The 17476-nt window shown below is 36.8% G+C and overlaps 1 protein-coding gene across 1 annotated transcript; it reads right to left on the bottom strand.

Annotated features, from left to right (window-relative positions):
- Window positions 1-13244: 13244 nt before the first annotated feature.
- LOC143620918 (uncharacterized) lies at window positions 13245-14090 on the bottom strand. Its single transcript, XM_077092489.1, has one exon. It carries the CDS (start codon window positions 14088-14090, stop codon window positions 13245-13247), a length of 846 nt encoding a protein of 281 aa, XP_076948604.1.
- Window positions 14091-17476: the final 3386 nt, after the last annotated feature.

Genomic DNA, 17476 nt, shown 5'->3' with positions numbered 1-17476 from the left:
GAGCATTACAACTCATGATTCACGCCAACTTACCCGATCAGATTCGCGATGCGTAACTCGAAGCCTTGAAAGACGATAATCTCCCATCAGAACTCATGCGGGGCATGAACAAGCAACTTGAAACCAAATCGAACGGGATCCGATATTTCGAAAACCGGATTTGGGTCCCTCGATACGGAGAGTTGAGAACTCTAGTGATGGACGAAGCACACAAGTCCCGATATTCCATCCACCATGGCTCAGATAAAATGTACCATGACCTGAAAGCACTTTACTGGTGGCCAAACACGAAAGCCGACATTGCCACCTACGTGAGCAAGTGCTTGACTTGTGCAAGAGTCAAAATAGAATATCAGAAACCATCTGGTCTGCTACAGCAACCAGAACTTCCAACGTGGAAATGGGAACGCATTTCAATGGATTTCATCACGGGATTACCCAAAACACCGACGGGATGCGATACCATCTGGGTGATCGTTGACCGTTTGATTAAGTCTGCACACTTCTAAGTAATCAAGGAATCGGACAAAATGGAAAGACTGACTCGCATCCACATGAAAGAAGTAGTGTCTAGACACGGAGTGCCTGTCTCAATCATATCGGATCGAGATTCCCGTTTCGCTTCGCACTTTTGGAAGTCACTACAGAGTGCACTAGGCACCCGCCTTGATATGAGCACAGCATACCATCCTCAGACGGATGGGAAAAGTGAGCGCACCATTCAGACCTTGGAGGACATGTTGCGTGCATGCGTGTTGGATTTCAGAAAAAGTTGGGAACCTCACTTACCTTTGGTAGAGTTTTCGTATAATAACAGCAACCACGCAAGCATTAAAGCTGCGCCGTTTGAAGCGTTGTACGGACGGAAGTGTCGATCACCTCTCTGCTGGGCAGAGGTGGGTGATAGCCAAATCACTGGTCCAGAACTAGTACTTGAAACCTCTGAAAAGATTGTTCAAATCCGAAACCGCATGGCAGCAGCACGAGATCGCCAAAAGAGTTCTGCCGACAAGCGCCGAAAGCCTCTTGAATTTCAAGTGAACGACCAAGTATTACTCAAAGTCTCACCTTGGAAAGGTGTGGTTCGCTTCGGAAAGCGAAACAAACTCAATCCACGATACGTTGGCCCTTACCGGATAACTGAGCGCATTGGTCCGGTAGCGTACCGACTGGATCTACCAACGGAACTCAGTGGCGTACACAATGTATTCCATGTATCCAATTTGAAGAAATGCCTTTCCGATGAAACCCAAGCAGTCCCTTTGGACGAGTTGCAAGTTGATGAACAGCTACGCTTCATTGAAGAACCAGTCGAAGTTTTGGATTGGGAAACCAAAACACTCAAGCACAGAAAAATTCCAATCGTTAAGGTTCGTTGGAACTCGAAACGTGGACCGGAGTTCACGTGGGAACGCGAGGATCAAATGATGAAAAAGTATCCTCACCTTTTTGAAGGGTTGACCAAACACCGAAAAACGCGAAAGCCGTTAAACCGTCAGGAATCACCATAGGTATGAATTAAATTTCGGGACGAAATTTCTTTCTACTAGGGGATGATATGACAAACTGAAAATTTTTCTTTCTTTTCCAGACACTCATCGCGAATTGACTCAAATTTTCGGGACGAAAATTCTTTCAACATGGGAATGATGTGACACTCGTCAATTTCAGGTTAACCCCGTTAATCCAAACTCCGTCAATTCAAACTTAAGATCACTTGATCTATAACGCACATCTCATTACATTTAAACTAGGGTTTTAAATGACGCTTGACAATCACTACATATGTAGTCTTTCGGGATTGCACCGTAACGCAAACGAGTTGACGCAAACCATTGGTGAATAAACGAAAAACATCCAAACAATAATTATTTGATAATTATGTGTTAGGCTTATGTGCTATTTGATAATATTGTATAGAACACTAACTCAAGATGCAAACAAGTTACTTTATGCTAGAAAAGTAATAATTAGAAGTTGAGGGGCCTTGGTGTAGCATATTATTATTAATAATAACAAAACCCTAACTCCCTCCCTCTCCCTCCTCAAACCCGATCGGACTCCCCCCCTCTCTCTTGCGACGGCAGCCACCACCACCACCATATCACCTCCGTTTTGGCTTTGTTTTTCATAATCGGAGCATCCCACACTTGTTTCTAGTCATCTCTCACCTTCCTCTTGGTTGTTTCTGCGTTTTTAAGGTATAAATATGAAACCCTAATTTTGTAAATCATGTGTTAAGTGTTCTTATGCTTTATATGGATTAGATGATGATTGATTATGCTTTGGTTATTGATTTAGATGATCATGTGTGATTTTGAACGGTGAAAGATTGTTAGATCATTGATTGTTCGTAAAGCCTAGAGGGTTTACTACTGATTTTTATGGATAATTATGTTTATTGCATGTTGGGAGATATGTCGTATGCTTAGGATGCATGCTAGACGATTGTGTGTGCTTGCTGAGTTTTGACAGCAGTGATAGTTAAACTTGAACGAGGTGTAACTTGTTAAATATAAAACCAAACTGGAATATTTATGAGTCTAAAAGGTAGTACTCTGAGTCTAGTTTTCAGAAAACCCAACCACGCCTGATTTGGAGGTGTTTTGGTTGCTCAAACAATTTAAATGTGATCAAAGGTCAACACTGGTACTGGACAGATTGTAAGTTATGTTTAGACAACTGTAAATGAATGTTAATATGGTAATTGGTCGAGATTGTTAATACTACAGTGTACTAGGTTGAGTCTAGTTTCTATAAAGTCCGAGTTTGTAATTTTTTGACGTGTAAAAGTTAACTTTTATTATTTTACAAAACTGAAGTGCAAGTCTGAATTGTGAGACCTGCTGTTAGGCTGTTTTGTAATTATCATATCTCATTAACTACAAGACCAAATGGGTTGGTTCCACTTCTGGAAGTTAACATGTTGAGTTAAGAACCTAACACAATTGGTCTTGCATTAATTGGAATTACCATTTAACGGGAATAACAAATAAAATTCTGTTGCGCATGATTTTGACTGCTGTGAGTTTGCTGTAATGTTTTGATCATTGTGAGAAATCTATGTGGAATAAAAATACAATAAAAATAGTTCTGGAAACCTAACTCATGTGTGCTTTTGTGACGATTTTTGGTGAATTAATTGATATGTTATGATCTGTTGAATAGAGTAATCTTTCAAGTAGAAATCTGTCTTGATAGAACTAGCTGCTGAACTATATGAAAATACATGAAACGTGCTTGTTGCTAGATAATTGCTATGTTTTTGACTAAATTGCCCTTGTGGGGAATGATTGCTAGTAATGTACGATATTAATACTTGACACGTAAATAGTTGTTCATACATGTAACGTATCACCAATGTGTTTGTTGAGTCACACACAATTCACAAACGAAACACGAAACGTATCTTATGCATAGGTATTATGTGCCGAGTCTAGAGACTCAATAATAGTTCCAACACTTAGAAAATCTCATTGTTGTTCTAGAACGCTAGTGAGGATTTTCTGTGACGCGCATCACTTGGGTGACTTGTTTTTGAATTCTTCGTAAACAGTGAGTTTCACGTTCCCTTTTTAACTCTTTTAAACGCTTTTACTTGGGGGAGAATACATACTCCAAAATGCTTTAGATTTTGTTATTTATTATATATCACTTGTAAAGGCTAAGTGGCAAACGAACCAACAAAAGTCCTTCATAACATCGAACCGTTTAATATTGGATAATAGCGAGTCACTGTTGAGTAGTACTACTGGGTTTGACAATCCCCACCCAACGCTAAACTCGACTGGAGGTCGAGTGGGTGTAATCTTGGCTAACACATTACCATGGTCGGGATAGACATGGTGGCAAGGCAATTGATAAACAGTCAGCTTCGGTGTCGAACTCTTAGTAATACTTGTTGTATAGGCTAGCTACCTATCGATATATAATTGACTTAACATTATCTGGTAACGCAAAACGTAAACGCAAAACGCAAACGCAAACGCTTTATTTATATAAACTTGTGAACTCACAACCCCGTGTTGACACTTTTAGTATGTTATTCTCAGGTAGCCGAGGCGGGCGCGCGGTATAGGAACATGCATTACACTGAACTCTGTCGTTTGTGCAAACTTGTTTTAAACTGTTATTATTTGGGTTTTTAAGTCGTCCTGTGTGTCGCAACACTTGGTTTATGATTTTACGCTTCCGCACTTATTTACACTTAAATGTTTTCGTGGTTTGAAAACTTTACTTATGGTTTGATTATAACTAATGATTCCGATCCTGTTAGTTCACACCCTTTGACGGTAAAACTCCGTTAGTGGATTTTGAAGGTGTGACAACGATTGGCCGAACTACTTAGCGACTATGACTGCGAAATTCGTTATCACCCTGGTAAAGCGAATGTTGTAGCCGACGCCCTTACTCGAAAGACCCATGTGATTTCAATTCTACTCTTAGCGTGACCACTCTAACCGATCTCCATATTCATATCTTTGATGCCCAACATTTCTTCGTCACCGATGGTAGTATGTATGATGAAATGTCCTGTGGTGTCAAGAATCAACTCGAAACTAATCGCGATGGTTTTTTGTATTACCATAATCGTTTGTGGGTTTCTAATCGTGACGATCTTCGCACATTCATCATGGACGAAGCTCATAAGTCTCGATATTCCATTCATACCGTTGCGGATAAGATGTAATTCGATCTGCGGTCCACATTTTAGTGGCTCGGTATGAAGAAAGACATAACATTATATGTGGGAAAATGCCTTACTTGCGCTAAAGTTAAGGCCGAGCATCAACGAACTCCTGGTTTACTCGTTCAACCACACATCCCTGTTTGAAAATGGGAGGATATCTCTCTGGATTTTGTGTTCAAGCTTCTGACTACTCGAAACCGCCACGATGGTATCTGGGTTATGGTCGACCATTTGAATAAATCTGTTCATTTCATCCTGATCAACGAAAAGTTCTCGGTTGATCAACTCGCTCAGATTTATGTTCAGGGTATCGTTTGGCGTCATTGTATACATTTACGTATCATTTCCGATCATGATAGTCCTTTTTACTTCTCATTTCTGGTCATCGCTTCAAACCGCGTTGGGAACTCGATTAGATCTTAGCACAACCAAGAATCCTCAAACCGATGGGCAATCCGAACGCACGATTCAAACGCTCGAAGACATGCTTAGGACATGTGTCATGGATTTCGGTGGAAGCTGGGATTCTCACCTTCACTTGATTGAGTTCTTATACAATAACAGTTTTCATTCGAGTATCGGTATGGCTCCGTTCCAAGCTCTCTATGGTCGTAAATTTCGTTCTCCTATCTGTTGGACCTTTCAAGATTCTTGCACGTGTCGATAGTGTTGCTTACACTCTCTAAGTTCCACAAGAACTTTCTAGCGTCCATCCGAAGTTTCATGTTTCAAATATAAAGAAATGTCTTCCTGAGGGAAATATCCAAATACCACTCGACGAAGTGCGCATCGTTGAAACAATGCATTTTGTCAAAACACCGGTGGAAATCATGGATCGCAAAGACAAGGAAACTAAACGTAGCCGCATACCTTTGGTAAAATTTCTTTGGGAATCCAAGCATGATGCTGAATTCACTTCGGAACGAGAAGACCAAATACGAACAAAGTATCCTCATCTTTTTGTTACGGATTCTTATACTTAATTTCGAGACGAAATTTTCAAAAGTTGGGAATGCTTTGACATTTGTCAATTTTCCGTATTCTTATTCGTTAAACAGAACCGTTTTGTCATTACAATGTATTGTTTTTGTAATTTATCAATTTAAATCAATTTCAATGATTTAAAGTTAATATCCGTTCATTTTCTATTCGTATTGTTCAATTAATGAATCTCCTAGCCTTAAAAGTTTAATAATCAAGTTTCAAACTATACGAGTATAAAACGTAAACAATCCAAAGATATTAAAGTATATCAACTTTTAATCAAGTATGTATATTTATTAAGTTCAAGGTGGAAAGAGTAATTAAAGTTTAAAAAACAAACTATAAAGTTATTTAAAGTTCAAGGGGTTAAAGTGTAAAATTTCATTTAAAATATAATAAAAAAAATATACACCCAGCCCCCCGTCTTCTACCTGACGTTTTTCCAGCAACCCTCAGACGGCCGGAAACCGGTGCCGGAGAAACTAAAATATCATGTTTAACCTCCGTTCGATTCGTTAATCAATCATAAACGACTTCTCCACTAATGTTAAACATTAATATACGATTTATTTTGTCATTAACAACCCAATTAACTCAAATTAATCACCCAATCATTGGAATATAATCAAAGTCTTAATAACTCAAATTAAACATCAAACGATCTAATTGAGGCAATAAATAGGACGCTAATCTTCGTCTTAACTTGTTTCAAACATAAAAATATACAAACAAACTCTCTCATTATCTCGTTTGATCATCAAAGTTTATTTTTTTCAGCGAGTCTTGTTCTCCATCATTTCGACACGGTTTGAGGTAAAAATTATATGCATTCGTATTAGTTTTAGCTGTCTAACGAAACCCCTAACTTATTTAGGCAAACATGGAACAGATTAAGAGAATTTAATCAAGGGTTTGAATGAAGAAGATGAAGTTGAAAGCTTGTTTAGATTTAAATGTTTTCATCCTATAACACAAATCTTGTTTGGTCCAGTGGTTGTGTATGGTTAGTTTGGTCCAAGGGACCCGGGTTCGAACCCTAGTCAGCGCATATTGGCTTTGTATTTTTCTAAAACCTTTTCTTTTATTATTAAAAATCCAATAAAATTTATAAAAATTATTATAAATCAAATAATATTATTTTAAGTTAGATAAAAATTGTTTTAGATTGTTTTTAGCCTTTAATATATATATATATATATATATATATATATATATATATATATATATATAATATCGGCATAAACTTTATAAAATTGTAAACGACAACGTTTATACTAAAATAAAATATACTGGTAACGATAAAATTCATTACTATATTCAATTTTAATATTAATCTCATAAGTAATATTATAATAATGAATCGTTAAAATCCGTTAGACTTAAATATTAATATACTTTAAAATGTATAAAAGCATATGTATAAATAATAACGTATGAAATTTAGAGTCAACGTTTTATTTCTGTTAATTAGTTACTAATTCTCGTGTTTTCTTATTCTAGCTCGTGAGATTCGATCCTATGATTTCAGATAACACGCATTTCATTTCATTTCCAAGTTGTCATCCAAATTCAAAGGTGAGTTTCTCACACCCTCATTTTACTCTTTTATTACTTTTGGGGTAACATATGTATCCTACAAAACTCAATAGTTACGATTTAGCTTACAAACTACAATCCGCTACGTGGACTTGTGTGTTTACTTGTTACTTGCACATGGATTACTTCAAGATAGTATGATCATACACCCCCATTGCGCTCAAGACCTTGTTGTTATGGGTGGAAAAATGCCTCATTATCCGAGTACGTTGGTTGTTACCATCGGGAATGGACCTTATTTATTTTTCACAAGTTTTCATGGAACTGTATGATTTTTATGTATCATATCAAAATGTGTGACCTCACCAACTATTAAGTTAGTTGACATTATTTTATACATATGTTACATGTATGCTTATTAGAGGATGAAACAAGAGAAGACACTAGACATAGGGTTTTTAATAAAGTGTTTGACATGTTTTATTTTCTTGTAATTCTCTTATTTTCAAAAGAACTTGTTATTTGAATCATCAATGAAATAATGAGAATATTGTCACTTAATAGTGTCACATGTGTTTTGAACAATCTTTACGTTGCACCCGTGCGTATTTCGCTTTAGCCGGAGTGTTATATCAACCGGTCCTGAGCACCTACACGACCCCCTTCAAGATGAGGTCGTCCTGTTTGTGGTTGTGAGCTTTTGCAATGCTCGACTAAGAGCCGAGCACCCTCTCGAATCATACTAAATGTTGCTTCATCCTTTGAAATCCGAATCCGAAATAACGTCGGGCTCGGAGTAATTAAAGTCGGGTGTCAAAGTGGAATCGGAATCCATAATTTTGGAGAAAATTTATAAGTTTTAAGAGGTGAATGAGATGTTTGTAAAATTGGAGTGAATGATAGATATATAAAGAAAAAAATTATTATTTATTTTAATTTAAACGGTATTTGACCATCGGAATTAAAGGAGGGCCCACCACCACCCCCTTTGCTGCCCATCCTAGAAAGAATGTCCCCCATTGCCGCCCCTCGACAGTGTTCCCCCCCAAAACCGTCCCTATGCCGCCCCCAAAACTGCCCCATAACGAGAAGTCTAAGAGGCAATAACTGTTCTAAACGACCCTTAAAACAGTGAGTAACTGATAACAATCAATGTTGATGCCAACTTGGATTCTCCCGCCAGTTACCAAATAACTTGCCTCTCGTTTATTAATCTTATATATACATATATGTATATATATATATATATATATATATATATATATATATATATATAAAAGAAACATTTAAAGCCTCTCTTATTTCTCCCCACATTTTCTCAAACCACCAGATTGCTTTATTTGTAAATGGAAGCTTCTCATGCATTTGACCCGTATTCATGGGTATGGGTCTCACCAAACTCAGATAGCCCTTAAACGGGTTTGAATATCTCATTAAATTAAAATTTAATTTCACCAAATATTTGATATTCCTATAATATATGGATATGTTAAAAATTGACATCCGGTTTAAAAAAAAGATTTTTGTGTTTAGGCCACCGCACTCTCTATTTGAAGAGCCTCATTGCCCTGCTCTAACCAAACTATATTGTCTTAACTGGCCTCACGCTGGCTTTTGGTTTTGGCTTGGGCATTCCACCGGGAAGCATCCACCGACTGCCATTTGACAGTCGTGCTTCCACAAGAGCAGACTACTCTGGCGTAACACACGATGGAACGAAAATCCGGGTTGGGTCAAGATTCTAACTGACAACCTCGCAATGCCTAACTCAAATCCTTCATTGCCAATACCATCCAAAGTGACACAAATATATTGTTAAATTCCTTACAGTATCTCCAGATAAGCGTAATTTCGGCAACTATATTAGAATAAATAACCACTAATGTCTATAATTTCTATCTATAGGTAGATATAGTCTTAAGGAATAAAACAAGTTGAAATACGAAGTAAAACGGAGATAAACGGTGAATACTGACTCAATACATCCCATGGTGAATCAAGAGATGGCCATGCTTAGAGCGTACAAAGTAAAGACAAAAATTAGGAAGTCAAGACATGACCATGTTAACCTAGACACACCCCATGTTTTCAAGAGCAAAAAGAAAAAAAAACAAAATTGAAGATTATGAAGCAAAACACAGCCATGCCTTGAAGTACAAGTAAAACAGATAAAAGTGGTGAAATTTGGACTGTTTTGTTACTTAACACGACCGTGCTTTGCTTAACACGACAACGTTAACCTTCAACTGTACGATCTGACAAGAGCAATCAATGCAACAAGAGAAAAGAAGACGACACGACTGTGCCTTGTTTAACACGGCTGTGCCAAGAGGACCTGGAGAGCCTATAATGTTAATGCTCTTGTTCTTCTTCATTAAATGGACTTGAACACCCCTTAGAGAAGCATTCAATACTTTCCAACAACTTCTTTTCACCACCATTAATAAGGGAATTAATCCCATCTATCCAACCCTAGAATATTAAGCTTTTTGGGAGAGGTCATTAGCATCAAAGATTAGTCATCCAAAATGGTTAGACTGTTTCAATTTGATCATGATTGTATCCATCTTGATAATTAACATTATGCTTATTAGTGGCTAAACTTCCATAGTATATCTTGGTTTATAATGAATCTTACTTAAAGCTTAATAATGATAGTAAAACATGTGATTGGTTTTTAATGACCGATGGATATGTGTTAGTAATCATGTATAATAGAATCCGATATAAGAAAAATAAACACGAAACAGTGAACCGGGCTTGTGTTTGACACAATTCCCTTAAACAGATTCGCGGTCTGTTCCCAAGTTACTCCATTTCAAAGCAGAGGCGTAGCACTGCCGGACTCGATCACCTTCCTGAAATGAAATCGTAAATATTGTTGCAGGAAAGTGGAAGAAAAAGAAGTGTGTATATTTGTGTGTCTCAAACTGATGCATTGATCATAGTTTTATAACCAAAGAATCATAATCAATTCTAATTGACGACCATTAAAGAATAATAACATTCAAATAATGGCCATTAAAGAATAATAACATTCAAATAATGGCCATTAGTGCAGAATAGAAAACCAAAAATAATAATCATTATCATAATGATTATTAATGATCTTGACTAAGCCAACAGATTTTGAATTTCAAGAACGAATTCAAAAAATTGTCTCACGCGGGCTCGGGTTTTTGGATCTGCATTCGCGTTCGTGGGACGTGCGGGCACGCACGTGTTCGGAGAATTTCTAGTCCAGAAACCCAAATTTGCACCCCCCCTGCGCGTGCGTAGGACTTATGGTAAAACATGTCATAAAGATTCAAATGAGTGGTAAAGGCTCTACCTTATATACCACTCTTTATTTTGTTCCCAATCCGATGTGGGACAACTTTTACCACTTCCTTATTAAGACTTTATTTAAACACTTTTACTTAAAACTTCCATCAATCCCCCACAAGAATGGAGGTCGAAACAACATTATTCCGATTAGATTTCAGTAGTTGAATCTTGCATAAAATAGGGAGGTGTTATCCTTTGAACATTTGCTTATGAAGCATACTTAGCCCACTAGCTGTGAGTAGACATCGATGTCTTTGAAATCGTCTACCGTTTGTGTAGACGACAATACACTTCACACAAGACTCTCCCTAAAAAAGTCAAGTCCTCATAGTTATGTTCGTTATGGTCATGAAAATGTGCCTGGTTCGGCAAGAGCTATTAAGTATTGTGCCCAACAACACCCTTCGAAGCGACCCCACTTCTCTCTCACATAGGTGATTCACCATGTATGACTATCTTGGTCGAATCATTAAAAGCCATATGCTTAGCCTCACACTTGTCACTTTAGGAATGGACTAGGAAGGTTACCTAGCTATGTAGTAAACTCTCTCTTAAGTTGTAGGGTTATCCTCCCACAGTGAACGCACTAATTCATACAATTAGGTTTTCCTATTGAACTCAATTCTTGGGATCTCCAATATGTTGAGTTAGGTTTTCTTTGTATGAAATTTAATTTTTCAAGGGCTTCAGTCCTATTCCCATGTACAAATTTTGAACTAACTCTCTACTTAGGCCTTCTGTTAGCGGATCCACAATATTATCCTTTGACTTCACGTAGTCAACAGTGATAATTCTAGTAGATATTAGTTGTCGTACCGTATTATATCTACGTCTAGTATGTCTATTTTTACCATTATACATTGTGCTATGAGCTCTGCCAATTGCCGATTGGCTATCATAATGTATACAGATGGCCAATGCCGGCTTAGGCCATATTGGTATATCCTCAACAAATTGACGTAACCATTCTGCCTCTTCGCCCGCTCTATCTAAGGTGATGAATTCTGATTCCATCGTGGATCTAGCTATAACCGTTTGCTTTGACGATTTCCATGATATAGCATCACCTCCAAGTGTGAATACATACCCACTTTTTGCTTTGGAATCATTAGTGTCAGATATCCAATTTGCATCACAATGTCCTTCGATAACTTCTAGATATCTGTTGTAATGTAACCCGTATTCCCTAGTGTATCTTAGGTACCGAAGCAACCGAATCACACATTTCCAATTATTTGCACTTGGGTTGCTTGTGTATCTACTTATCTTGCTCACAGCATATGCTTAAACCATGATGCATCCTTTGATTCTATTATGGAGCCATTGTTTATTCCAGGGTTCTTGGAATCATGCAAAAGAAATCGAAATGCACCACCAGGACGGGTATATCCTATAAATACACAATCCACGCTTTTGGGTACTATTAGTAGGCGTTTTGGTGGAGTCACCACTACCTTGGATAGGCACCCCCACACTCGCAAGTATTTATATGATGGTTTATTTCCCGTCCATAATTCATATGGCGTTAGATCTTTCTTCTTATTAGGTATCATGTTCAAGACATAAATCGCCGATAAGATTACTTCCCCCACATGTCCGGGCTTACCCCATAAATTATCAATGGCATTCATTATTTCTTTCAAAGTTCGGTTTTTACGTTCCGCTATGTCATTTGATTGAGGGGAGTAAGGAGGCGTGAGTTCATGTATGATTCCTTCTTTTTCACACAAGTCAACAAAAGGTGAAACATATTCACTTCCTCGGTCACTCCTTACTCTTTTGATTTTCCTATTTAGTTGATTCTCAACTTCAGCTTTAACTAAGATAAACTTATCAATTGCATCGTCCTTACTATTAAGTAAGTAAACATAACAATACCTTGTACTATCATCAATGAACGTGATGAAGTAATTGTTCCCACCACGAGTAGGAATTGCTATTAGATTACACACATCCGTGTGAATCATCTCGAGGGGTTCGGTGAATCGTTCAATATTTTTGAATGACGATCTTGTTTGTTTTGCTTCGACGCAAGTTTCACATTTATTATTTGAGTTGATATTGAATGTTAGTATACAGTTAAGTTTAATCAAACACCGAATGGAATTAAAATTAACATGACCTAGTCTACCATGCCAAACATTAGAAGACTCAAGCATATAAGCAGAACCAGTAGCATTTTCATTCATTTCAATAAACACGGTCACATTCAACTCGAACATACTATTGAGGGCATAGCCTTACCAACATACAAACCATTTTTGGTTAACACGACCTTATCGGACTCAATTACCATTTTGAAACCAAACTTGTTCAACTGCCACCCCGACACAAGATTCTTACGAATTTCGGGAACATACAACACATTTGACAAAGTGAGTTCCTTTCCCGAAGTCATCTTCAAAACCACATTCCCCTCACCTTTGACTTCGGCCATAACAGAGTTTCCCATAAACACCTTTTCTCCATTTGTCACCTCCTTGAAGTGCTAATGAGACTTTGGTCAAAGCACACATGAAGGGCAGCTCCCGTGTCGACCCACTAATCTTTGTTCTTTTGCCCAACCAAGTTAACTTCGATAACCATAATCAAGAGGTCCGTGACCACAACAACAAGGTTCTCAATCTCATGAACCATGTTCACTTGTCAAGCATTTTCTTTCTTTGGAAGCTTGCATTCATTGTCCCTATAGCCTTGCTTTCCACAATTATAACATGTTCCTTGGAACTTCTTTTTCTTCCCAACTCCCCCCCTTAGGTCCAAGGTTGAAGGTTTTCCCATGATTATTCGTTCCACTGTTTTTATTACCCTTTGAAGATTGACCATGTTCAACAACATTGGCCTTTGTTGTTCCGGGACCGTAAATTCTTTTTAGCGCAATTTTGTTATCTTCTTCATTATGAAGACGAACAACAATATCTTCAATGGTCATCTCCTTTCGCTTATGCTTGAGATAATTCTTGAAATCGACCCAACTTGGTGGTAGCTTTTCAATAATACAAGCAACTTGGAATGTCTCGCTAAGCGACATTCCTTCCGCATGAATGTCATAAAGAATAACTTGCAAATCTTGGACTTCACTCATAACAATTTTTGAATCTATCATTTTAAAGTCCAAGAACTTAGCTACCACGAATTTCTTAGTACCAGCATCTTCCGTTTTGTATTTACCGTCCAACAACTCCCATAATTCTTTGGCAGTCTTGGCCTTACAATACACATTATAGAGCGCATCCACCATGACATTCAAAACATAATTCCGGCACAAGAAATCTGAATGATTCCAAGCTTGAACCGCGCTCAATGATTGCGCATCCATTGCCCCTTCATCAACTTGGGGAACAGTTTCAGTCAAGAACCTCGTGAGGTTTAAAGTGGTCAGATAAAAGAACAACTTTTGCTGCCACTGTTTGAAATTCACACCGGTTAACTTTTTCGGTTTCTCAGCATGATATGCGACTGCCGTAGGTAGCGGAGCAACCAAACCAGTTGTGACAACAACATTGGAAGTCTTGATTACAGTGACGGCAGCAGTCATGGGTTGAGAATCCATTCTGAAACAAAAATACAGGAATAATAAGTAATCTGTTTAAATTTGTTAGAAATCTTGTATGATAGAATCTAAAAATAAGAAAATAAATAATCAAGAAACGGTGAACCAGACTTGTGTTTGACACAATTCCCTTAAACAGATTCACGATCTGTTCCCAGGGTACTCCGGTTCGAAGCAGAAGCGTAGCACTGCCGGACTTGATCACTTGCCTGAAACGAAATCATAAATATTGTTGCAGCAAAGAGGAAGAAGAAGAAGTGTGTATATTTGTGTGTCTCAAACTGCTGCACTGATCATGGTTTTATAACCAAAGAATCATAACCATAATCAATTCTAATTGATGAGCATTAAAGAATAATGATATTCAAATAATGGTCATAGTGCAGAATTGAAACCGAAAATAATAATAATTATCATAATGATTATTAATGATCTTGACCAAGCCAACATATATTGAATTTCAAGAACGAATTCAAAAATTTGTCTCACGCGGGCTTTGGTTTTTGGAGCTGCATTCGTGTCCGCGGGACGTGCGGGCACGCACCGGTTCGAATAATTTCTAGTCCAGAAACCCAAATTTGCACCCCCCTGCGCGCACGTAGGACTTGTGGTAAAACATGTCATAAATATTCAAATGAGTGGTAAAGACTCTACATTATATGCCACTCTTTATTTTGTTCCCAATCCGATATGGGACAACTTTTACCACTTCATTATTAAGACTTCATTCACACACTTTTACTTAAAACTTCCAACATTATGTTGCAATTATCACTTGATGAGGAATGCTAAAAATACTCTTAAAAGATACCCCAAGTGCTAAGCTTAATGATAACCCGAGAAATTGATAGTCTTGTGAATCCTTGGAGAACCTTAAAATAGACACCAAGACCCCGAACTTGATGATAAGTTGAGACATCGCTATTCTTGTGAGGACTTGGTTTGTTAATTAAGAATCCTTAAAAAAAACCCTCAAATCCCGAGCTTGAAGTTAATCTAGGGAACTGTACTGTGAGGGTTTCGGGAATAACTTAAGAAACCTTTTAAATAGCCGCCAAGATTTCGAGCTTGATGATAAGTCGAGAAATCGCCATTCTTGTAAGGGCTTGGTTGGGAATAAAAACGTGAATCCTAACATGGACCTAATGGAATATTAGTAGTGATTGATCATTTTAGAATGAGAATTATAAAAAATGTTGTGAAAAAGGATTATTGGTGTTCGTCCACTAAGATCGGTTAATTACTCGTTAAGTGAGTGTGCAACAAAACCAATTTTGAGTGGTTATTACATGGGTTCTATAATTGTTCAAGAGTTTTGTGGGTTAATACTTGGTAATTCAAGGTTAATCCTTTACAACTCAACTAATCTTAATTGGTATTTTAGGTATAATACAAAGGTTATTTTTACTAAAGTATCAAGGACAATTCACTTAGTAATTTAAGGGATTGTCTCATCTTTAAAGTGAGTTAACTTATCTTTATCAAAAACCATTTTCTACATAAAATGATGTTTTAGTAAAAGGGATCATGAGTTATCTCTTTCTTTAATTATCATGGTAAAACAAGACTAACGATGTTATTCTCATATTAATCACCATAGCAAGCTCAAGTCACCTTTTTACTAATCAATTGTTAAACCAAGTTAAAAGGAGTTTTATCCAAGATGATACACTTTTATCTTTGATCTTATTTCTATCTAAAAATATAAAAACTCAAAAATATTGTCTCTTAATTTATATTTCTTTAAACTTATCTACTAAAATCAAAACCAAAACTCAAATGATATTCACTTCCTATAAGTGTGTTCGTGGATCGATACTTGGTTCTTACCTATACTTTACTACATATACGATAGGTACACTTGCCTACTTTCGTGTGGTTTAGTTAAGATAATAATCGTTTTTATAAATTTAAAATTCAACACTGTGTGAACAAACCTTGAAAAAATTAACATCTTTTTCTATACATATTGCACGCTCACCATATTTATTTGTGTAGTGTATATAATATGTATAATTTATGTAAGTTGGGTAATTTGAGTACTTAATGAAATAAGTGTATTTTGTCTTGTATAATTTATGTAATTTTGTGTATTTCGTTGTTAGGTAATTAGTTTAATTTTGGTAATTTGTGTGATTATTGTATATGTAATTTGGGTAACTTATGTCATTTAGGTATTGTGTAGTAATTTAAATAATTGGATAGTTTCTGTTATGCGTATATGTATATAATTCCATACATGTGAGTAGAGAACAAAAAGAAAATAATAGATCGCCCATAATCTTCCAAAACAGTTTCAAAAATAACGAGAATGGTTGAAGAAAAATATTTTTTATAATATATATTTATTTAAATGAATAATAGATTTCTTTTACATATATCTTATTTATATTTTATAAAATATAATACTATGTAAGTCCTGTGAGAGGATCTTTCAATGTGATATCATGTGAACTCGTTGTTAGGCGGAATCTAACAACGAATGGATTTAATATAAAGCAAATAAACACAATAAGAACTCAATTGTAATGCTTCAAAACACACTATTATAACGTCGGGTGCTTAAGCCCGTTTATAACATCGTATCTCTATCTCTCTCGTCAACGTCCAACCCAAAACCAGTTAACATTACATCATATATATACACATGCTAACCCTAAGCCCAAACACATTAAGCCCACCGAAAACAAGATTTTGGTTTACATATAGAAACCCAAAACTAAGCCCAATAAACTAAGCGTAAACCATTAAGTGTGGCACAACATTCTTCACCTTGGTTTACCGCTTGAATCATTACTCGTGCTCAAGTATGTTAGCATCAGCTTCCAAGTATGTTAGCATCAGCTTCCTTGTATAATAGACCCCACCATTCTAGTATATTCCTTGGCAGCTGGGTCGTAGAGAGGTTTAACAGTAATCTGAATGCCACTAAGGATCTTGTCACACCCCGACTAAAGGCGGCGGAACATGCCGGGGTGCAACGATTGCTCATAATCGCATGACACTATTTAAAGCGACAATATTTAACAAACTCATTTCATTTCACAACATCGAAAATGTCACATAACCAAATATTCGTAAGTAAAATACAAAAAAAATATAAAAAAAACATAGCAAATCAACTATTGTTCATTTTTGCTAATATCCTAACGATATTTGTGACGTTTTCTTCTCCAAACTCCAAATCAACCTAGATGCAAATAGGTTGGGTCAGCTGAGATATACGATTTCTTACCTTCGGTTGGTCTTGGATCGTTGAATATATATTAGAGTAGGGAGTGTTTGGCTTAAGTGTGTGTTTTTGATGGTGTAGGCTATGGTGTAGAGATGGATAGAAATGGAAAGGATTAGGGTTTAGGGGCATCTTTACTCCCTTAAGCCCATGG

This window comes from Bidens hawaiensis, unplaced genomic scaffold, assembly GCF_021521415.1.
Source record: "Bidens hawaiensis isolate Kalapana, Puna unplaced genomic scaffold, B.hawaiensis_p1.1 tig00002735_1, whole genome shotgun sequence".
In the NCBI taxonomy this organism is placed as follows: domain Eukaryota; kingdom Viridiplantae; phylum Streptophyta; class Magnoliopsida; order Asterales; family Asteraceae; genus Bidens; species Bidens hawaiensis.
This window is presented reverse-complemented; position numbering and strand designations above follow the sequence as displayed.

What these genes read in the sequence shown, in the direction of transcription:
- LOC143620918 (XM_077092489.1), bottom strand. Translation starts at nt 14,090, where the DNA reads ATGGATTCTCAACCCATGACTGCTGCCGTCACTGTAATCAAGACTTCC.